General features: G+C 54.9%; 1 protein-coding gene across 9 annotated transcripts; it reads left to right on the top strand.

Moving 5' to 3' along the window:
- The first annotated feature begins 226 nt into the window (after positions 1-226).
- Positions 227-23079, top strand: LOC311601568 (SRSF protein kinase 3). 9 transcript variants are annotated; one of them, XM_084789058.1, is made up of 48 exons: positions 227-351; positions 2048-3186; positions 3591-3770; positions 4622-4750; positions 4846-4946; positions 5855-5984; positions 6111-6267; positions 6354-6462; positions 6545-6659; positions 6790-6915; positions 6998-7114; positions 7401-7494; positions 7586-7755; positions 7948-8099; positions 8327-8432; positions 9504-9634; positions 9867-10043; positions 10146-10341; positions 10433-10672; positions 10782-10943; positions 11017-11168; positions 11278-11378; positions 11465-11688; positions 12074-12252; positions 12434-12500; positions 12891-12972; positions 13126-13218; positions 13320-13423; positions 13508-13604; positions 13957-14135; positions 14280-14440; positions 14680-14827; positions 14974-15038; positions 15106-15181; positions 15314-15375; positions 18562-18692; positions 18874-18982; positions 19084-19171; positions 19469-19556; positions 20026-20132; positions 20203-20490; positions 20968-21097; positions 21186-21425; positions 21505-21605; positions 22086-22193; positions 22267-22336; positions 22417-22509; positions 22619-23073. In XM_084789058.1, the coding sequence occupies exons 2-48, from the start codon at positions 2128-2130 to the stop codon at positions 22801-22803; spliced, it is 7179 nt and encodes a 2392-aa protein (XP_084645184.1). In that variant the 5' UTR covers positions 227-351; positions 2048-2127; the 3' UTR covers positions 22804-23073. The 9 variants fall into 9 exon arrangements, with proteins under 9 accessions (XP_084645184.1, XP_084645183.1, XP_084645182.1 ...); XM_084789057.1 differs by having other exon boundaries at positions 11023-11168; positions 12891-13218; XM_084789056.1 differs by having other exon boundaries at positions 12891-13218.
- The last annotated feature ends 10 nt before the right edge of the window (positions 23080-23089 follow it).

Raw genomic sequence — 23089 nt, 5'->3', positions numbered from 1 at the left:
CTGGGGAGTGGCAGGGAGCCCCTTGGCTAGAACAGCCCGGGTGGGGGTAAGAACACCAGATAGCGGGTCCCTGGCCTGAGCCTCTGGACAGAGGGGACATTGTTGGGGTGGAGGCAGGGCTGCCTTGGCCAGGCCACTATTGACAAAGCTGCCAGCTGTGGTGGAGCCCGGTCGCCAGGCCCTTGTCCCCTCCCCTGCCTCCTTCCTCCCCCAGGGCCAGTATGAATGGGGCTGAGCCTCGACTGTCTCCCTCCCACTCAGGACAATGCCCCCACAGCCATCTTGTGCCTGTTGCCACTGCCCCGAGGCAGCTGATGTGAGGAGACCCCATTTCTGCACGCTGTAGTGGTGGTAAGTGTCTGGGCCCTATGTCCCCAAAGATGTCCCTGAGAGATGCAGCCAGGGATAAATTTGCCGGGGCTAGGGCACAGGGCAGCCCTCCGCCTTCTTTGCTAACGACACCATCTCCCCCCATTACATGCACTCAGCTCTGTCACAGAGATCCATGGGCACTAGAGGAAACTGTCTTTCCTGTCTGCGCTCTCAAGATAAGGGGAAGGGGGATCTTTCTGAGTGGCAGTGGGTGGCTTCTGGCTGGCACATGCCCACATGGCTAGCTGGGCAGATCCCAGCTCAGTTCAGGATCTGTCACCAGCGCTGGCCCTCTTTCTAGAGCTCTACTCAGGGTCAAATTCATCTGACTGTCACCTAGTTAGGCAGTTGGTCAGGGGCTGCTGCTGACTGCTCTTGGAGGAGAGCTGGGGGCTGGCCCTTGTCCTCAGCGCCTCAGACTCAGGGGGGCTCTCCACTCACACCTGGAGCCACTTACCTCTGTCCTGCTTTCTCACTTCCTGTCCCCCACTTCAGTAGCGCTCTCTCTGTCCTTTCTCTCATGGCTTTCCTCCTCAGTGCTCCTACACTAAAGACCCTTCTAGAGCTAGGTGTCCACAGACTCTAGCTGCTGGGGTCTGTCACTCTCATACCCTGAGCTGCTTCCTGGTTACTCAGAGTTCCCCAGCACCCTCCAGGCTGACTCAAAGCTCTCCTACCCTGGCCACCTGTTCATTATTAGGTTTTTTGGGGGGCAGGGGTAGTATGCCTGTGTCTGGCTGCAGCTTGGCCGGAAGCCACAGCTCTCCTTGGCTGTCTTGTCTATTAAGCTGACTCTGACTGCCTAGAGTGGGTTTCCTTTTGCCATGGGTATCCTGCCTTACACATGATGAGCTGACTTTTCTTTTTTTGTTGGTTTTTTGTGTGTGTGTGTGTTTTGGTTTTGGTTTTGTTGTTGTTGTTGTTTTGTTTTTTTGGTTTTTTTTTTTTGTTTTTTTGTTTTTTTCGAGACAGGGTTTCTCTGTGTTAGCCTTGGCTGTCCTGGACTCACTTTGTAGACCAGGTTGGCCTTGAACTCACAGCGATCCACCTGTCTTTGCCTCCCAAGTGCTGGGATTAAAGACGTGCGCCACCATGCCAGGCTTGAGCTAGCTTTTCTTGACAGCATGTTGCTTCTTGTTTCTCTTTGTTTAAGTGACATACCCACTTGCCCTGCAGACGTGACTTTCTTCCATGTCCCTCCCCTTTCCTGCCCCTCTGTCACTCAGAGTCCTTTTGTCATGCCCATGTGACTTCTCTTTTTTGGGGGGCTGGGTTTCAAGACAGGGTTTCCCTGCGTAGCCCTGGCTGTCCTGGACTCACTTTGTAGATCAGGCTGGCCTCGAACTCACAGAGATCCCCCTGCCTCTGCCTCCCGAGTGCTGGGATTAAAGGTGTGCGCCGCCACGTCCAGCCCCATGTGACTTCCCAGGATCTGTATTCTTTCTAGTCTAGATGCATATAAGGCAGAAGATGAGAGCATCCTTCCCTTGCGTGTGCCCTCATCCTCATCCTATCTCTTTCTCCGGTTCTAAGACGCTTTCTTTGTCCTTTCTGTCCTCTCCCTGGCTGCCTCCCTCTGAGTCCCATCTGTTTCTTTCTGTCCTTCCCTTTCCCTCTCTCCCTTCCCCCTCCCCCAGCCTCTTTTGCCCTTCCTCTCACCATGTTTCTTTCCCAGTTTAGCTGCCATCCTCTCCCTTGCCTACTTCTGCCGGGAAGTGGAGACTGGAGTGTTTCAGCATTTTCTCATCATGCCTCATGCTGACTGACTTCCTCCAGGCTCCTGTGATGGCTCCCTGGCCTTCCTTCAGCCTCCACTTTCTGCTGCTGCTGCCGCCGCTGCTGCCCTTGACCAGAGCCCATCGCTTCTCTGTACCCAACACCAGCTTCAACCACCTAGTCCTGGCACCAAGCCAGGGCACACTCTACGTGGGTGCTGTGAATCGGCTCTTCCAACTCAGCCCTGAGCTGAAGATGGAGTCTGTGGCTGTCACTGGCCCTGTCGTCGACAGTCCTGATTGTGTGCCTTTCCGTGACCTGGCTGAGTGCCCACAGGCCCAGCTCACTGACAATGTCAACCAGCTCTTGCTGGTGAGCAGCAGGGCACAGGAGCTGGTGGCTTGTGGGCAAGTGAGGCAGGGTGTGTGTGAGAAGCGTCGCCTTGGTAATGTGTCTCAGGTGTTGTACCAGGCTGAGGACCCTGGTGATGGGCAGTTTGTGGCTGCCAATACTCCGGGAGTGACCACAGTAGGCCTCGTGGTGCCCTTGCCAGGCCAAGACCTCCTGCTGGTGGCCAGAGGCCTGGCAGGAAAGCTGTCAGCAGGAGTGCCACCCCTAACTGTGCGCCAGCTGGCTGGACCACAGCCTTTCTCCAGCGAAGGTCTGGGAAGGCTCGTGGTGGGTGATTTTTCCGACTATAACAATACCTATGTAGGAGCTTTTTCTGACGCCCACTCTGCCTACTTTGTCTTCCGACGCCGTGGGGCCCGGGCCCAGGCTGAATATCGCTCCTATGTAGCTCGCGTCTGCCTGGGAGACGTCAACCTTTACTCTTATGTGGAAGTGCCCCTTGCCTGCCATGGCCAGGGCCTTATCCAGGCTGCCTTCCTCCTTGCTCCGGACACCTTGCTAGGTGCATTTGCGGCAGGCACAAGTCAGGAGCAGGCAGCCCTGTGTGCCTTTCCCTTAGCTGACCTGGACAGGAGTATGGAACAGGCCAGGCGACTTTGCTATACCACTGGTGGTCAGGGTCCCAACGGCATGGAAGAAGCCACTGTGGAGTATGGTGTCACATCCCGTTGCGTCACCTTGCCTCCTGTGAGTGGTGAGAGCTTGACTCCCAATTTTTGACCGGGGGTTCTGTCTTCCTTTTCTGTGCCTTGCCCTGCTTTGCCAGCCCTCTCCCTCTGTGATGGGGATGCAGCACTCTCCAGGAGTAGCTACTGGCTCACCTCTTAGCTGGGTATGTCAGTAGATAGTAGACGGCTCTGTCTCCAAGCTCCAACCTTACTCTCAGCCTGTTTCATTCTATCTCTGTTTCTCTGTGGGACAAGTTTGTGATGTTGTGAGGCTTGGGGACCAGCCTTCCAGACCCTCCTGGCCAGGATGCTCTGGCCTCCAATTCTTCCCAACTCTTTTCTCACTGTCTGTGGGGTCTACTCCCAGGGGAGGGCCTGCCCATCTCCTCCTGGAAATTGATTCTCTACACTTTGTCTATCTAGGACTCCCCTGAGTCATACCCCTGTGGTGACGAACATACCCCCAGCCCCATCGCAGGCCTCCAACCCCTGGAGGCTCAGCCTCTGCTGCAGCTGGGACAGCCCATCAGTGCAGTGGCTGCTCTCCACACAGATGGGCACACGATAGCCTTCCTGGGTGATACCCAGGGCCAGCTACATAAGGTGAGATCCTGACCAGTGGGGGTGTTTTAGGATGATCTTCACACTTTCAGACCTGGCTTTGCTGCTTGTTAAGGTGGCCCTGCTTCCTGTGGCTCAGGCAAGCTTCAGGATACTCCATCTATCAGCTATGCCTCACCAGTGTGTCATAAAGCCTCATTGCACCTGGGCATCTGGTAGGACCCAGCTCCTGCTGTGGTCCCCAAATGAGAAACTATCCAGGAACCTCTGGAAGCAGCTGTGCCTTTCCTAACTGCTGAAGGTGTGTGGGATGATTGTAGGTAGGCTCAGAGGACCTGATGCTCAGAACTAGCCTGGACAAGAGTCTCTCTAAGGCAAAACCTGCTTCCCAGTGACCTTCTTGTCTTTATAGCTGCCCTTTGCATGTGGCAGAATGACCTGGTATTCAAGAGCCTTAGCTAGGGTGCTTCTGTTGCGCTAGCCTTGTTACTTCCTGGAGAATGGCTTAACCTTGAGAGTCATGTATGGGAGAAAATGGCATGCTCTGCTTTGATGGCCTATCAGGAGGGAATCTGGTTCTGAAGAAACAGGCTACTTCCTGAGAGTCTCGATAGCCCTGTAAAGGAGCCAGGAAAGCATGTGCCTTCCTTTGGTTTTTTGTTTGTTTGTTTTTTGAGACAGGGTTTCTCTGTGTAACAGCTCTAGTTGTGCTGGAACTTGCTCTGTAGACCAGGCTGGCCTCAGACTCACGAAGATCCACCTGCCTCTGCCTCCCAAGTTCTGGGATTAAAGGCGTGTGCCACCGCTGCCTGGCCTGCATGTACCTTTAATGGCCAGCCAGAAGCCATCAAGAGAGCTGGGTAGTCAAGAGCTATCTTTGTGCCCGTGCCCAGGTCTTCCTAAACAGCTCCCAAGGCCACATATACCATACCCAGCAAGTGGGGTCCCCAGGCTCAGCCATCAGCCCAGACCTGCTGGTAGACAGCAATGGGGACCACCTCTATGTCCTGACTGCCCAGCAGGTAAGCCCTGTCTCTGGTCTCCGGGCTGGACGGGATGTGTCTAAGTGACCGTAATCTTTGTGACCACCTTTACCTCTGGCTCACTGCCTATCCAGGTAGACCGGATACTTGTGGCAGCTTGTCCTCAATTCCCTAACTGCACCACCTGCCTCCAGGCCAGGGACCCGCTGTGTGGCTGGTGCATCCTTCAGGGCAGGTGAGCATGGGCCCAGGCTTGAACCAACAGGGGACCAAGAAGCTGTCCATGGAAGCAGCTAGAGGTGTGCCAAGAGGCCAACTTGGCTCTGTTGTTGAGCTCCTTAACACCATTTCAGCTCATTGGATCACTGTTGCTCTCTCATTCCTACCTCAGCCCAGGCCTCTGACATCTCTCCCAGGGCCCAGGACTTGCTGCTGGTATTCCTTGGCTTATTGCAGCTTTCCTCCAGCCGGGGCTGTCATCCCACGACTTCTTAATGAAAACCTGAGGTGTAGGCTGGGTATATAGCTCAGTTAGTGGGGAGCTTGCCTGGCATTCACTCAACTGGGTTCAACTCCTACTACGAAAAAGCTAAGCATGGTGGTAAATACCTGTAATCCTAGCACTTGGGAGGTAGAGGCAGGAAGACTAGAAATCTAAGGTCATCTTCAGCTACAGTTTAAGTATACATGAGCCCTTTTGAAAGAGAGGGAAAGAGAGAGAAAGGAAGGAAGGAGGAATACATGAAGGAAGGAAAGGAGAGAGGGGGAGGGGTGAAAGAGGGGAAGAAGAGAGAAAGGAAAGAAGGAAGGGGCCCAGAGGTGGTGGCGCACACCTGTAATCCCATCACTCAGGGAGGGAGAGGCAGGCAGATCTCTGTGAGTTCAAGGCCAGCCTGGTCTACAGAGAGAGTCAGGACAGCCAGGGCTAAAAACAAAGAAACCCTGTCTCAAACAATAAAAAAGAAAGAAAGAAAGAAAAGGAAAGAAGGAAGGAAGCCAGTGTTATCCTCTTACTCATAGTTAAAGCCATGAAGCCCTTCTTCCCTTCATTCTTCCTACTGCGCTCCAGCCACGCCATCCTCCTAACCCCATGTCAGGAGACCTGAGACTCACGAGATGAGTCAATGGGCTCGTGTCTGGCAGGTGTACTCGGAGGGGTGAGTGTAGACGGGCGGCCCAGCCAAGCCAGTGGCTGTGGAGCTATGAAGACAACCACTGCCTTCACGTCCAGAGCCTGCTGCCAGCCCAGCACCCCCGCCAGGAACAAGGCCAGGTGAAGCCCAGTGTCAGCTGCTGCCTGTTCATTTCCGCCCCGGCTGCCTCTGCCCACAGCCCCAGCATGGCACTTCCAGCACTCTGCTCTAGATCCAGCGCCTTGCTGTTCTCTCATGTGTCATAGGTCACTCTGTCTGTTCCTCGGCTGCCCAGCCTGGCCATGGATGAATACTTCCATTGTGCCTTTGGGGACTATGACACTCTAGGTCAGGTGGAAGGTCCCCATGTGGTCTGTGTCACCCCTCCTCAAGATCAGGTGCCACCTAACCCTCCAGGCTTAGGTGAGTGGACCCTTGGGTAGGGATTCCAGGGTAGAACTGGAGTGGGCAGGAGCTACGAGACCTCTGCCACCACTGTCCCCTTCCAGATCATGTCACTTTGCCCCTGGCCCTGATGTTTGAGGATGTGGTTGTGGCTGCCACTACATTCTCCTTCTATGACTGCAGTGCTGTTCAGGCCTTGGAAGTGGCTGCCCCGTGAGTCCCTGGGCCTGGCTACTGATGGGTAAGGGTGGAATCTGAGATGGCACCCAGCCTAGGAACACCTCTGCTCTTCTAGGTGCCGCACTTGTGTGAGCAGCCTGTGGCGGTGCCACTGGTGTCCCCAGAGTAGTCACTGTGTATATGGAGAGCACTGCCCTGAGGGCGAGAAGACTGTCTACAGTGTCCAGGAGGTGGGTGTGACTGACATACAAACCTCCTTGCACTTGATCAATCCAGAAAGCTATTCTGGCAGGACAGTACCAGAGCCACCTGGGAGTGGTTCCATGCAATTTTGAAGAGCTAAGGCTGTCCTTTCCCTAGGTGTCCATCCAGGATCGTGGTCCAGGGGCTTGCCCCCAGGTTGAGGGCCTAGCAAGTTCCCAGTTGGTGCATGTGGGCTGGGAGAGCCACGTAGCCCTGCGCATTCAGAACCTTCACTATTTCCGAGTGAGTAGTCAGGTGGTTGGGGGTACAATGGGAGAGTAGACAGTGTCCACATGACTAACATTATGGCCTCCATACCTTCCAGGGGCTGCCTGCCTTGTACTACTGCTGGCTAGAGCTGTCTGGCAAGCTGGAGAAGCTACCTGCCTACCTGCAGGAGACATCCAGGGACTCTGGCCTTATTCACTGCCAGGCCCAGCAGGTGAAAGGCTGCTTGGTGTCTTAGGCAGCTCCCTTCCACTCAAACACACACACACACACACACACACACACACACACACACACACACGCATGCACGCACACAGCTCTGCCCAGTCTCTCCTTCCTCTTACCATTACTTACAAAAGCCCACTCTGTGCCAGCAGCAGGGTGCCTGCAGCCTTGGTTCCCCTTAGAGATGCAAAGAACAATCACACCCATTCTAAGGAAGCAGGAGGCAGAGATGCCCCAAATCAGGGGTCAAGCCTGACCTTGCCCTCTGCCCACAGTTCCACCCCTCTATGTCCCGGTGGGAGCTCCCAGTGCCCATCTACGTAACCAGGGGTGAGAGCCAGCGGCTGGACAATGCTGGTGATCTTCATGGTGAGCTCTGAGGTAACAAGGCAGGTGGAGGGGCGGGGCAGGATGTGCGGCTCATGGGTAGTAGCTCAGCATGCTGCCCCACTTTCCCTAGTTACTCTATATGACTGTGCCATGGGCCACCCTGACTGCAGCCACTGCCAGGCAGCCAATGGGAGCCTAAGCTGTTTGTGGTGTGGTGATGGCCAGCCTGGCTGCCGCTATGGGCCACTGTGCCCACCAGGTGCTGTGGAACAGCTATGCCCTACACCCAGCATTGATGTGGTAAGACTCTGCCCCTGTAGATCCTAGCTTTTCCACTCCCCAAGGGTCCTGCCTCCACTGTCCAATACTCCCCCATAGCAAGCCCTAGTAGTTTGGTCCAGACATTGTTCAGTATTTGGCTGATTGGGCACCTACACTGTAGAGTGGGATGCCAGTTTGGGGGATCCTATTTACCATCTTTCTCTGCTACAGATTGAACCCCTGACTGGTCCCCCAGAAGGTGGCTTGGCCATCACCATCCTGGGTTCCAACCTGGGCCAGGCCTTTAATGATGTGCGAAATGCTGTGACTGTAGCTGGCCGGCCCTGCAACCCTGACCCGTCTCTCTATCGCATCTCTGCCCGGTAAGGCACCTCAGCAGGCTGGGGAGCAGAGGGATGCTATCCAGAGTAAGCCTCCAGAAGCTGGTCACCCAGAGGGAGGGGAGGATTGTAGCTAGGAAACGTGAGGCCCTGGGTCAGAGCACAAAAGGGAAACAAGCGGCAAAGGAGGAACAGGCTCCAGGCAGCCCCTGGCAGGCTGCCCCAGCATCCCCCAGGGCTTGGGCAGCTACTGGACCTTGCTTTACTAGGATTGTGTGTGTAACATCTCCTGCTCCCAATGGCACTGCTGGGCCAGTCCAAGTGGCCATTAAGAGTCGTCCTCCTGGTATCTCGACTCAGCACTTCACCTACCAGGTCAGTAACTCCCCTAAGGTGGTCCTAATGCAGGGTATGGTGGAAGGGAAGACTAAAGATGTCAAACTGAATCCAAGAGCAGCAGAGCCAGGCTGTGGTGGCACAAGCCTTTAACTCCAGAACTTGGGAGGCAGAGGCAGTTAGATCTCTGAGTTCAAGGCGAGCCTAGTCTACAGAGTGAGTTCCAGGACAGCCGGGGCTACACAGAGAAAAGCTTTTTTTTTCCTTTTTTTTTTTTAAAGATTTATTTATTTATCTATCTATTTATTTATTTATTATGTATACAGTGCTCTGTCTGCACGTACACCTGCCTGCCAGAAGAGGGCACCAGATCTCATTATAGATGGTTGTGAGCCACCATATGGTTGCTGGAAATAGAACTCAGGACCTCTGGAAGAGCAGCCAGTGCTCTTAACCTCTGAGCCATCTCTCCAGCCCCAAGAAATGCTATCTTGAAACCCCCAACCCCCCCCCGAAAAAAGAGAAGCAGGAAGCACTGCTGCTGTGTCCAAGAAGGAAGCTACATGATCTTAGTGGAGAGTGAGCTGGGAGCAGTGTTGTGATGACAAGGACACTGTTACTGGCAGCTGTCTAGGAGGCAGGCAGGCAGTACAGAATGAAAAACAGCAGACAGCCAGGGTGGAGAATACACAAAACTTGTTGCAGCCCTGGTAGGGGATATAGAAAAAGTAGGGATACCTCCAGATGTTGGCCTGAGCCCTGGGCACATGGTCAGACCGCTGTGGAGTAGAAAGCCCAGGGTGACAGTAGGAGGCAGCGGTGGATTAGGGCAAGTTCTGCTGCAGTGCCCTAGGTTGATGATTGGATCCTAGAGCTTAGAGTTTAGGAGGTCCCGGGTATAAACTGCTCAAGAGGGATGAAGGTGGTAGCAAAGGCAGGGGTAGACAGGAGTGAGCTAGTCTAGGCAGAACCAAAGGGGAAAAGGTATGGCAGTTCAAGAAGGCGGGTGCACTTGACTGAGGCCCCTGTGCAAGAGACCAACTAGCTCCTTAAAGCTAGAGGGCCTTGAAGACGGGCTCAGTGTCTACCCCAGCCTACCCTGTTCCCCAGGACCCTGTCCTGCTGAGCCTGAATCCTCAGTGGGGGCCCCAGGCAGGGGGCACTCAGCTCACCATCCATGGACAGTACCTCCAGACAGGAGGCAACGTCAGTGCCTTTGTGGGTGACCAACCTTGCCCCATGTGAGTATGCAACCTAACTCACCTGCTCCAGACCTAGGCACTGTGAACCGAAGGACCCTCTTATACAATAGGGCGGTGGATTCAAGGCTTCCTTGAAATTCTAAGAGAATTCCTAATGTGCCTTTCCCTAGTAACCTTTGCCCCTGCTGAGAGAAGCAAGTGGGCCTCTCCCTGGAGGACTGCGCCTCTCACTAGGGCTGAGCCCCAAGTAAGAACATCCCCTCCTCTGCAGCCAGGAGCCTGTGTGTCCTGAAGCCATCATATGCCACACCATGCCCCAAGCTGAGCCAAAAGAAGCAGTGGTCCTTGTAGTCTTTGGTCATGTTGAGCGCAAATTGCTCACCACCCCCTTTCGATACACTGCCAACCCCCAACTGGTTGCAGCAGAGCCTAGTGTCAGCTTCCGGGGGTGAGTACTTGGCCAACCTGCAGTGAGCCACTGGAAAAATGGGGTACAAGGGCTGAACTACCCAAGGTCCTCTCAACTCTTTTGACTTCAATCCTGGCATAGGGGTGGACGAGTGATTCGAGTCAGAGGTACAGGCTTAGATGTCGTATGGCAGCCCTTGCTGTCTGTGTGGCTGGAGGCTGAGGCCCAGGCAAAGGCTTTGGGGGCCCAGGTCCAGGATGTGAATCCAAGGAGGAGCTGTGGTGGCCCTGCTGCAGATCCTCAGACCTGTATCCAGCTTGAGAGTGGCTTGCTTCAGGTGAGTCTCTAGCGGAGAACAGGGCTAACCCCCGGGAATGCTTAGTGAGGGGGCAGGGAAGGTCACTGATCTGCTTCCCTGCCCCCTGCAGTGCTCCACCCTGTGCTCTGTCAACTCATCCAGCCTCCTCCTGTGCCACAGTCCAGCTGTGCCAGATGGGACCCTCCCAAAGCGAGTCTTCTTTTCCCTAGACAACATGCAAGTAGACTTTGCCAGTGCTAGTGGGGGCCAGGGATTCCTGTACCAGCCTAACCCTCGCCTGGCTCCACTTACTCATGAGGGGACCACTCATCCATACCGCCTCAAGCCAGGACATGTCCTGGATGTGGAGGTAAGAATGCCACCAGCTAGGCACTGCCTGGGCACTCATCATCCTAAGGAGGGTGGCGTGGGGTCAGGGGTGTGCTCCCACAGGCTCAGGCTCCTGCTCTGCATCCCAGGGTGAGGGTCTCAATCTGGGGATCAGCAAGGAGGAGGTGCGGGTGCACATTGGCGATGGAGAGTGCCTGGTGAAGACACTGACACTTACTCACTTGTACTGCGAGCCACCCCCACAAGCCCCTCAGCCCACCAATGGTTCAGGCACCCTACCACAATTTGTGGTGAGTATGTGCCCCGCCCCCGGTGGATGGGCCATGGGCTACAGGCCCATGCTGAGGAACTCTGCTCCCCCAGGTGCAGATGGGCAATGTGCGCCTGGCTCTGGGCCCTGTCCAGTACGAAGCAGAGCCCATGATGTCAGCCTTTCCTGTGGAGGCCCAGGTGGGCCTAGGCATGGGTGCTGCCGTACTGATTGCTGCAGTGCTCCTCCTCACCCTCATGTACAGGTGAGTGTGCTCCCTCTTCAGCACATGTGGGCAAACTTCCCACGGCAAGCCCTAGGCCAGTGGCCAACCTGATCTCGGCCTGTGGCTGATAGCTGGCCTCTGGCTCCAGGCACAAGAGCAAGCAGGCCCTGCGAGACTATCAGAAGGTGCTGGTGCAATTGGAGAACCTGGAGACTGGTGTGGGTGACCAGTGCCGCAAGGAGTTCACAGGTGTGTGTGTGGGGCGGCGGGTACAGGTGGCAGGACAGGGCATCCACCAGGCCTGAACCTACAGCTTAATGGGTCCTGGCCTACAGATCTCATGACCGAGATGACAGACCTCACCAGTGACCTAGAGGCCAGTGGAATACCGTTCCTGGATTATCGAACATATGCTGAGCGCGCCTTCTTCCCTGGCCATGGTGGCTGTCCACTGCAGCCAGGGCTCGAAGGGCCTGGGGAAGAGGGTCGCCGTGCCACCGTGCGCCAGGGTCTCACACAACTCTCCAATTTGCTCAACAGCAAGCTCTTCCTTCTTACAGTGAGAGCCACATGGATGGTGGGGACAGGCAGGCCAGGGGACAGGGGAGCCTCAGCTGGCTGGGGGTGGGACTGGGTACTGGCCAGACCCAGGTAAAGACATGGTCATAGAAAGAGGGAGGCAGGTAGGGTGTGGTGGTACACACCTGTAGTCCCAGCACTCGGGAGGCAGAGGCAGGTGGATCTCTGATTTTAATGCCAGCCTGGTCTACAAAGGTAGTCCAGCACAGCCAAGGTTACACAGAGAAACCCTGTCTCAAAAACAAAACAAAACAAAACCAACCAACCAACCAACAAAAACCAGAAAGGGGGAGGGAAGCCATTTTTAAAAAGAAGAAGAGGGCGGGCTCGGGGCTCTGTGGAATGAATGCCAACTCCCCGTCTAGTTCATCCACACCTTAGAGGAGCAGCCAGGCTTCTCCCAGAGGGACCGCTGCCATGTGGCTTCACTGCTCTCCCTGGCTCTGCACAGCAAGCTTGAGTACTTGACAGACATCATGAGAACTCTGCTTGGTGACCTAGCAGCCCATTACGTGCACAAGAACCCCAAGCTCATGTTACGCAGGTTTGCCTTGACCTGGATGTGGGGGCAGGGGCAGGGGCAGGGGCTCACCTCTGACCTATTCCTAATACATGGTGAGTGGGATCAGGTCCTGAGGTCAGGAGCCAGGAACTGCAGGGGTGGGGTCACAGAGGAGTTGAGGGCTTTCCTCACTCACCAGGGTCCTGGGGCCTCTTCCTTACAGGACAGAGACCATGGTAGAGAAGCTGCTCACCAACTGGCTATCCATCTGTCTCTACGCCTTCTTGAAGGTGAGGGGCATTGTCCTGCATCCTTCCCCAGCATTTAAGAACTTCTGCCTGCTTGTGCTCTCCATAACTGATCCCCAGATCCCACCCCCTCCAACCAAACCTCTGGCTGAGCCTTAGGGTGGGCCCTCTGATGAAGGTCATGAGATCCTTTGTTCTGCTCCAGGGACTCATGAGAGGCCCACGGCATGAGAGTGCTGGAAAGGAAATGCATGGTGCCCCTTCTCCAGCTGACGGGAGCTGGCTGGGGGCCGCTGAGGGGCCTGTGCTGGCTTTTGCTTATCCTTGCTGTAGGCTGCTAACTGCCCCTCTAAGTCCCACCGTGCCCTCTGCTGGGCCTTGCTGGGTCCACTAGGCCTTTGGCCAATAGCTGGCCCATCTTAACGGTTGCAGGAAGTAGCTGGCGAGCCATTGTACATGCTCTTCCGGGCCATCAAGTACCAGGTGGACAAGGGCCCTGTGGACGCTGTGACAGGCAAGGCAAAACGAACTCTGAATGATAGCCACTTGCTACGAGAGGATGTGGAGTTCCGGCCCCTGACCCTGATGGCCCTGGTGGGACCTGGGGCTTGTGGGGCAGCAGGAAACAGCGACATGCATCGAGTGCCAGCCCGAGTGCTTGACACAGATACCATCACCCAAGTCAAGGAGAAGGTGTTGGATCAAGTCTACAAGGGAACCCCCTTTTCCCAGAGGCCTTCAGTGCACTCCCTAGACCTTGGTGAGAAGGCCAGCCATACTCCCTGGTCACTTACTGCTCCTCCCACACCTGCAGCCGCTCAGCTATTGCTGTGGGCTTATGGGCTTCTCTGGTCCCTCCAGAGTGGCGCTCAGGCCTAGCTGGTCACCTAACCCTGTCAGATGAGGACTTGACCTCTGTGACTCAAAACCACTGGAAGAGACTCAACACCCTACAACACTACAAGGTGCTAGTGGGAGGCAACAGGACAGGGTGGATGGGGCAGGGGCTGCCTCCAGGATCCGTCTGTGTTCTCATTCCCTGCCTGCAGGTCCCAGATGGAGCAACCGTGGTCCTCATTCCTCAGCTGCACAATGGTAACACTGTCTCCCAGAGTCTGGGCCAGACTGGCTGCCCCTCTGGAGAAAGTGAGTTCCTTGGTCCAGACATTCCCACCTGCCAGGAGCCCCAGTGCTGCTCGGGTGGCCCAGTAGATTCACTAGAGCCCCAGGCTGGGCCCACAGAAGTCCTGGCCACCCAGTCTGCCTTATTTTGGTTTCCTACTCCTCCCTGCCAGTGGCATAGCCAAATCCCCAGGCTGAACCAAGGTGTGGAAATTCTGGAAGCATGGGATGTCAGGCTGAGCAACTTCCTGAGCCATCTCTCACTTGTCCCCTACCTTCTCCCTCCTTGCTTTTTTTCTCACCCCATCCCAAGAGAACTATGGGATGCATAGTGTGGCAGGAGTGTGGGACTGAGGCCGGGCTTCTGTGCTCTTAGACACTCCCATGCTGGAAGATGGTGAGGAGGGTGGAGTTCGGCTCTGGCACCTGGTGAAGGCCACTGAGGAGCCAGAAGGGGCCAAAGTGCGGCGCAGCAGCCTCCGGGAACGGGAGCGAGAGCGGGCACGAGCCAAGGCCATCCCTGAAATCTATCTCACTCGATTACTTTCAATGAAGGTTGGTGCAGCCAGAGAAGCCAGGCAGTAGAGCAGGGTTGTCACAGAATTGTGACTGAACTTGGAAGGAAGTGTGGTTTTGATGAGGCAGGGAGTAGTGCCCTTTACACCCTGCCTTCATAGGCTCTTCATGACTGACCTGCAGGGCACCTTGCAGAAGTTTGTGGATGACACCTTCCAGGCCATTCTTAGCATGAATCGCCCTGTGCCTATTGCTGTTAAGTACCTATTTGACTTCCTGGATGAGCTGGCTGAGAAACACGGCATTGAGGATCCAGAGACCCTGCACATTTGGAAGACAAACAGGTACCTTCCCTGTTGCCCCCTCTCCTTCCCACTGTGTGGATGGTCTACTGAATTTCAGAGGCACGAGGACATTATGACAGGATAGTGAGTCCAGGATAGGAACTCAGGCTTTATACAGCTGCCTAGGTCCCCAGCTCCAGGACAGACATCCATGTAGAGGGGTCGGGAGCTGGAGTACAAGGGGAAGAGGCCACACTGGCAGGCCAGGCCTCATCCCCACACCTGACCTGTGTCCCCAGCCTACTGCTGCGGTTCTGGGTGAATGCCTTGAAGAACCCACAGCTCATCTTTGATGTGCAAGTGTCAGACAATGAGGATGCCATCTTGGCTGTCATTGCACAGACCTTCATCGACTCCTGCATGGTCTCGGAGCATAAAGTGGGCCGGGTAAGGGCAGAAACAGGGTACCAGAGGCAAATAGAAGCGCAGAGCCTGGGTTCTGAGAGGGATACCGTGGTGGGGGTAGGAGATGGTGGTGTAGGTGGTTCTCCTACCTCCCTGTTTACACCTGTCACCTCCTCTACCTGGAGTAGGACTCCCCAGTGAACAAACTGCTCTACGCCCGGGAGATCCCTCGGTACAAGCAGATGGTGGAAAAGTAGGTATCAGAGCCTTTGGGGCTGGGGATCGGAGATGCAGGCCCCTAACCCCGCCGACTTCTCTAGGTACTATGCAGACATTCGCCAGAGCTCGCCAGCGAGCTATCAGGAGATGAACTCAACCCTGGCTGAACTCTCTGGGGTGAGGAACGGCCCAGGGGACCCAGCCCTCCACATTTAGGGGAAAGTAACTGGCAGAGCAGAAGTGGTGAACTTTGGGTTTTGAGGTCTGGGATAAGAGACTCATTGCCCCCCCCCCACATGCTGCCCATAGAACTATACCTCTGCTCCCCACTGTCTGGAGGCTCTTCGAGAACTTTACAACCACATCCACAGGTATTATGACCAGGTGAGGCCAGAGCATTCTTGAGGGAAGAAGGCAGGCACTTGGAGGGGTAGCCAAGACAATCACCCATGGAACCTCCCTGATGGGGAGGAGGGGGGGGGAAGTGGATGGGGTTGGGGTAGCCCAATCCAGACAGAGGGAAGAAAGGACAGGAGACATCCTGTGCTGGAAGAGACCTGGCTGGGAGATGGTCTTGGCTTTCCCCTGGGCAGGTCTCCGGAAGAACCTCTCCTCTATTACCCCAGGCCCTTGTTGAGATGGAAAAAAGGAGTGATGGACAGAGGGGTGGGGTTTCAAGCAGGTACACTCTGCTGCCCTGACAGATTATCAGTGCCCTGGAGGAGGACCCTGTGGCCCAGAAGATGCAGCTGGCTTGCCGCCTGCAACAGATCGCTGCCCTGGTGGAGAACAAAGTGACTGACCTGTGAACTAGGGCCACAGCAGTCACCCGAGACCTGCCAGCTTATAGACCACTGAGCAGGATCTGCCACCAAAGTGCCGTATGACCCTGAGCAAGCAGTGACTGAGGAGGGCTCAGCGAGGCGATAGAGTGCCTACTGCCACCCAGCTGGCTTCTTTCTAATTTATAATGATCCCCACTGTCTTTTCCACTGTATTTATTTGCTTGCTGGAAAATCACATCTGGAAATAAAATAGAAACATATCTTTTAAAAAACAATCTCAATCTGCTGCTCCTGTGTTTTCCTGCCAAGTGTCCACTCTCAGTACTCCCTGGGGCTGAGATGAGAGGCATGAGTCCTAGGATAAGAAAGAACTGGGGCAGGAATAGCTTCCCGGAGGGCCTGGGAGGCCAGGAAAGGAGGCGCAGGGCCAAGCACCAAAGTCCTAGTTAGCTCATCTTTCCGCAAGGGCAAAGGTGAACAGAAGAAAGGCTTGGAAAGAAGTCCTGTGAAGAACCTAGGAATGTCTGAGGAGTGACCCCTAGTATTGGAGAAGTGGCATCCTAGAGCTACAGGGTTCCCCTACAACCCCAACTCATGTCTCTCACCTCAGCAGGAACTTCAGTCAGAAGTTTCTGGCTGGCCTCCTAGCTTCATTTATTTTTAAAGATTTATTTATTATTATGTATACAGTGCTCTATCTGCATATGCACCTGCAGGCCAGCAGAGGGCGCCAGATCACATTATAGATGGCTGTGAGCCACCATGTGGGTGCTGGGAATTGAACTCAGGACCTTTGGAAGAGCAGTCTGTGCTCTTAACCTCTGAGCCATCTCTCCAGCCCCCTAGCTTCACTTTTGACCTTTATTCTCATCTAAAAGTAATTAGAGTAGGTTCTCTTTTACACTCTCATTCTTCTTTGTTTTTTTTTAATTATATGTATATGGATGTTTTGATCACATGTACATCTGTATACCCTTTGTGTGCCTGGTATCCAGGAAGGCCAGAAGAGGGTGACAGATCGTCTGGGAACTGGAGTTGTAGACATGTTGTACCCTATTATGTGGGTGCTGGGAATTGAACTTGGACAATACCAGCCAGTATTCTAAACCACTGAGCCATCTTTCCTGCCCATTTTTGTTTTTGCTGTTTTTATTTTTTCTGAGACAGGGTTTCTTCATGCAGCCCTGGCTGTCCTGGACCTGCATTTTAGACCAGGCTGGCCTCAAAGTCACCAAGACCCACCTTCCTCTGCCTCCCCAGTGCTGGGAGGTGTGTGCCACCACTGCCCAGGTTCATTTTGGTTTTTGAAGATAGGAGCTCATGGATCTCAGTCTAGCCTCAAACTTGCTATGTAGCTGGGGATAACCTTGAACTTTTGATCCTCCTGAGTACTGAGATTACAGGCACGTTCCATCACAACTGGTTTATGTCACTACCAACTAAATAGACCTTTTCAAGTTCCAGAGTGAGCGTTTTGTTTTGTTTTTCGAGACAGGGCTTCACTGTGTAGCCTTGGCTGTCCTGCACTCGCTTTGTAGACCAGGCTGACCTTGAACTCACAGTGATCCATCTACCCCTGCCTCCCGGAGTGCTGGGATTAAAGGCCACCACACCCAGCAGAATGGGCTTTCTAAAGAGCAAAAGCACTTGTCCACTTTTCTGGAACTCCCCAGCAACACCCGTAGCCTCCAGATGAGGTTCTCAGTTGTTTTCCCAGGCCTTAGCATTCTGTAGCAGTCTCCAGTGTACTTGTACTGCTCTGCCTGCTTCTGCAGACTCAACACTTCCTGGTACCTCAGGATACACAGGATCCCTTGGTCACTGTCTAGCTTATGGGGAGCAACTGTGGTTGTTTTGTTTTCCTGGTGAACATGGCAGAGCTGGCCCACATCAGGAACCTGCAATGGTGGGTGGAGACAGTAAATCAGGGATGGCCAGCTCTGGAGCCAGGGAACACTACACAAGTCAGTGGTGATCTGAGGGACCTGCTGCCTCTGATTGGAGAAATGAGTTGCCTTAGGCTCTCGCCTGTGTTCAGCCACATGTAGGGGAGATCTGGGCTCCCACCTGTATGGGGAGGAGATCTGAGAGTTACTGTGGAACCAGGACTGAGAATGAGTAGAGAATGGGGTTCAGATGGGATTGGTGGGGATCACCTCCAAAAGAAAACTTCCACGGATTAAATGGGAAGTTCAAGAATAAACCAAGTGCCCTGCAGAGTTCTGTCTAAGGACCTGGTCACTATGTCAATTACATTGTTTCATAAGGCTCTGCCCACAGCCGTAGGGTGCAGGAGCTGCAGGCCGCTCCATCTCCATGTAGATGTCTTCCTTGGCTGGTCCTGGACTATAGGGAATCAGCCTAGGGACTGAGGCACTACCATCACCCCAGCTTGGTGGCCCTGTCTGTAGAGTGTGGGTGAAAGGAGGCGGGGAGTCTAGGGGCTGGGCCCTCCAGGGCTGCCATCAGTATACTCCCCCCTCCCTGGGCTGCATACCTTGTCCAGAGCTGAGCAGCTGGGAGGCTATTTATAAAGGCGGGTGAGATCAGCAGCAGAAGCTATAAATGCACTGGCCACAGTTGGGCCCCACAGGAACAGCGGTCCAGTGCACCAGGGCTTGGGCTGCGACACCAGGATGAGTGCCAGTGCCGGTGGTAGTGGTGCTGTGGACTGTGGTGGCAGCAGCAGCAGCAGGTATGCCCAGGCTGGGGAGACTGGGGTCCCTTGTACCTTGTGAGCTCACTGCCTGAGTCCCACCTCTTTACCCACAGCTCTCAGACTTCCTGTGGGCCCGAGTCCTCAGGCTCTGAATTAGCTCCAGCCACACCAGCACCTCGGTTGCTAAAGGGACTCCTGGGCTCTGACGATGAAGAGCAGGAAGACCCCAAGGACTATTGCAAGGGTAAGGCCTGGCCTTGGCTGCGTGTGGCCAGCCAGATTGGCACTGCAGGGTTCAGGACAGCTTACAAGGAAGAAGGTGCCCAGAGGCTAGGCCCACATGGGACAGATGTCCAGCAGGCCTGGGCTATCTTGAGGGCTAGAGGAGAGATAGCCTACTCTGACCTGCCGGCTTCCTTCTGCAGGTGGTTACTATCCGGTGAAGATCGGCGATTTGTTCAATGGGCGGTACCACGTGGTACGCAAGCTAGGCTGGGGCCACTTCTCTACTGTCTGGCTCTGCTGGGATATTCAGTGAGTGGCTGGGATCTGCCTGTGGGTTTGGTTGAGGCCACCACTGTGACCATGTTGACTCTGGCAAGGGCAGGGAGCCTATGAGGGTCTCCATATTACAGGCGCAAGCGTTTCGTGGCCCTGAAAGTAGTGAAGAGCGCAGGGCATTACACAGAGACAGCCGTGGATGAGATCAAGCTCCTGAAATGTGTGAGGCACCTCCCCTACTCTTCCCAGCTCTTGCAACTGCGTTAGGCCTGGCAATGTGGTTGCAGGGCCTGCTGGAGCCCTGCAGAGTGGGGCGGGGCTCCCAGAGGAACAGGCTCCAGCTGGCTCTGCCAAGTAAGAGGACCCAGAGGGCAGAGGCCTGAAAGAGGCAGCTGCCTCTCTTCAAGTGGGCCCCAGCTGGGTTGGGAAAGGGGGCCAGAAGTGCTTCAGGGGAGCTGAACAGATCAGCTGCTGAGGAGAAGGTTGGAGTCATCTGTGGCTCACTGCCATTTGTTCCAGGTACGAGACAGTGACCCTAGTGACCCCAAAAGAGAGACCATTGTTCAGCTCATTGATGACTTCAGGATCTCAGGAGTTAATGGAGTCCGTATCCTTTGCAGAGTGAGCGATATGGCAGTCAAAGGGCCTTAGAACGTCTGGTCTGCACCATGGATGCAACCCTTGCAGAGATAGCCCATGAAACAACCCACCCCTTTTGGCATTTATGTTTCTGAGTAGGGGGAACACAGGTAATGATTATTTGTGGATGCTGCTGAGTGACCCACAAATATAAAAGGCTACTTCTCAGGCCTTTTGTGGAATACATGGGCAGAAGAGTAAGGCTGAGGCATCTGTAGAAATAACTAGAGGTATCATCCCAACTGGCATGTCTTCGACAGTGACAGAAACACTATAAATAATTAACTGGGACAGTGGTAGCCACCAAGATGGTTCAGAGAAAGCCCTGCTTCCCTGACCTCTGCACTCCTCGAGCCTAGAAGCTCGCCCATGAAGGAGGGTAGGGAAGCCTGTGCTTTTAGCTGTGTGGTACTGGCTGTCCTTCACTCCAGGTCCAGACGTATGCATGGTGCTAGAGGTCCTGGGCCACCAGCTCCTCAAGTGGATCATCAAGTCCAACTACCAGGGTCTGCCTGTGCCCTGTGTTAAGAGCATCGTTAGGCAGGTAGGTGCTGCCCCAGGCTGCCCAGCTTGCTTGGGTGTGGCTGCTGGGGTTCAGCTACAACTTTTGCCAGGTGCTGCATGGTCTGGATTACCTCCATACTAAGTGCAAGATCATCCACACGGACATCAAGCCTGAAAACATCCTACTGTGTGTTGGAGATGCCTACATCAGGCGCCTGGCTGCTGAAGCCACAGAGTGGCAGCAGTCAGGGGCCCAGCCCCCTTCCCGCTCCACAGGTACCAAGAGCACGTGTGGGGACTGGCACCAAGACTCTGGACCTCAATCCCTGCCTGAATTACTATTCCTTTTTCTCTCCTCAACCCCACCCCCAGTCAGCGCCGCCCCCCAGGAGGTCTTGGTAAGTTGTGGCACCACCTCTTTCCCTGTCTCCTCTTCCTGTCCAAGCTAGATGAGGCCATGTCCTCAGAGCCTGGCACCTCAGCCACACCTGTCCCGCCTCTCAACAGTTAGGTACCTGAGAAGAGAGTCATTACACAGAGTGGGCCATATGCTTCAAACTGCCTCTTGTGGCCACTGGGCCCACTACCACCGCAATGGGAAGATACTATGCCTTCCCCGAATGGCTACTTCAGGTGGCTTCATCTAGGGGTGGGGGTAGACTAGGAGCAGTTTAGGGTGGACCCACCAGGCTCTCCCCAAACCACAAAGCTTTAGGGAGTAGGGGTAGGGGGAGAGGCAGAGAAATGGATGAGGGGCTGGAACTCAGGCTGAGACAGAAGGTAGTAGCATCTATATTCTGAGACCCATGGGAGTTAATTCTGGGGCCCAGGGTAGGGCAGGGGAACCTGAGGAGTGACCCTGACTCTGGTGGCAGACTGGTAAGCTGTCCAAAAACAAGAGGAAGAAGATGAGGCGCAAAAGGAAACAACAGAAGCGGCTGCTGGAAGAAAGGTTGAGAGACCTGCAGAGGCTGGAGGCCATGGAGGCCGCAGTACAGGCTGAGGGTGAGGGGCCAGAGAGGGCACTGGGCCACTAGGCATGCATGTGGGCTGCTGGCCTCCTCTCATGTACCCTTCTGTCCCTCCTCCCCAGACTCCAGCTCCAGAATAGAGCAGGGCAGCGGCTCCACCTCTTCTTCGGGCTGCCACCCAGAGGGCACCAGGGCTGGCCCCTCTCCAGCCTCCTCTTCCCCCGTGCCTGGGGGTGACCGCAGCCTTAGTCCCAGCTCACAGACCTCAGGTTTCTCAGGGTCCCTGTTCTCCATGGCTTCCTGCTCCATCCTCTCAGGCTCATCCAACCAGCGTGAGACTGGAGGTCTCCTGTCTCCTAGCAGTAAGTGTAGGGAACAGTGGGGAGTGGATAGGCAGGACCAAGAAGAACAGGGGCAAAGCAGTCTTTATCTTTTCCTCAGTACCATTTGGCGCTTCCAACCTCCTGGTGAACCCCCTGGAGCCCCAAAATGCAGACAAGATCAAGATCAAGATCGCAGACCTTGGCAACGCCTGCTGGGTGGTATGCTGAGCACCTTGAGATGACAGGGTGCTTGGTCTTAAGGAGCCCTACCCTAGGCCTGTCTCCTTGAGTGTAGCTGAGAGCTGGTTCTTGCTGTCTCCAAGCAGCAGAGTCCTACTAGGCCAGAATTGTGCCTATGGTAATGGTCAGGGGCCACTAGGGGGGCTATCCTCAGGTCACCTAGATAGTCCCTCCTGGGACAACTGAGGAACTCTAAGATGGCTCATGCCTGTAATCACAGCACTCAGGAGGCAGAGGCAGGAGGATCTCTCTGAGTTCGATGCCAGCCTGGTCTACAAAACACGAGTCCAGAGCCAAGGATACACACGGAGAAACCCTGTCTCAAAAAACCAAACCAAACCTAAAAGAGCAGAGTGAGCTCCATGGAGTGCAGGTGGTTGGACAAAAAGCAGGAGTGGGCTGTGGGGCAGGCTGGCCTAGGAGCAGGCTCCTGTTCCCAAGGGCTCCCTTTTCCTCCAGCACAAGCACTTCACCGAGGACATTCAGACTCGCCAGTACAGGGCTGTGGAGGTGCTGATTGGTGCTGAGTATGGCCCCCCAGCTGACATCTGGAGCACAGCGTGCATGGTATGCTAGTCCAGCTGCCGCCATGCCTCGGACCAGCCACCTGCCACAGCCTCACTTCTCCCCTTCCTTCCAGGCCTTCGAGCTGGCCACTGGTGACTACCTGTTTGAGCCTCACTCTGGAGAAGACTACAGTCGTGATGAGGGTAAGGGAAGCAGACACTGGCCTTGGCTTCAGGACCTCCAGCTGCCCCCTCCCAATTCCCAACCCTTTCTTTGCCTACAGACCACATTGCTCATATTGTGGAGCTTCTGGGAGACATCCCCCCAGCTTTTGCTCTCTCAGGCCGCTATTCACGGGAATTCTTCAACCGTAGAGGTGAGGCTTAAGTAAAGGGCTAGGAGAGCAGAGGACCTTGGTTCTGATAAGAGAGAACACTAGGAGCCAGCCTACCTGGGGCCACTGTCTAATGTTGCCCACAATCTAGGAGAACTGCGGCACATCCACAACCTCAAGCATTGGGGCCTCTATGAGGTGCTCATGGAGAAGTACGAGTGGCCCCTGGAGCAAGCGACACAGTTCAGTGCTTTCCTGTTGCCCATGATGGAGTACATCCCTGAGAAGCGGGCCAGTGCTGCCGACTGCCTTCAGCACCCCTGGCTTAATCCTTAGGTCCTGCTGCAGCTGGGGGCAGTAGCAGCTGAGCTGCTTTTAGCCCTAGCTCTCAGTGCCTAGAAGGAAAGCCAGCAACTTCTGCCACCTTGTGGGAGCCACTCTCCCCTTCTGCTAGGTGCTATAGCGCTCACCCCCCCCCCCCCATGGCAGGACAGAGATGCTGGGGCAAGGCCCACATCTCAGCCTGTCTACTTGTGATCCTCCTAGAAGGTCCTGAATGGGAAAGACTGTCTGTTTGTTTCTTAATAAAGTGGGGACCGAATACCAGTGTCTTGGAGTGAGG

Source organism: Acomys minous (genome assembly GCF_964271855.1).
Source record: "Acomys minous genome assembly, chromosome: 7".
NCBI classification, from domain to species: domain Eukaryota; kingdom Metazoa; phylum Chordata; class Mammalia; order Rodentia; family Muridae; genus Acomys; species Acomys minous.
Note: the sequence above shows the minus strand (reverse complement) of the source record. Positions and strands in the feature narration are given on the sequence as shown.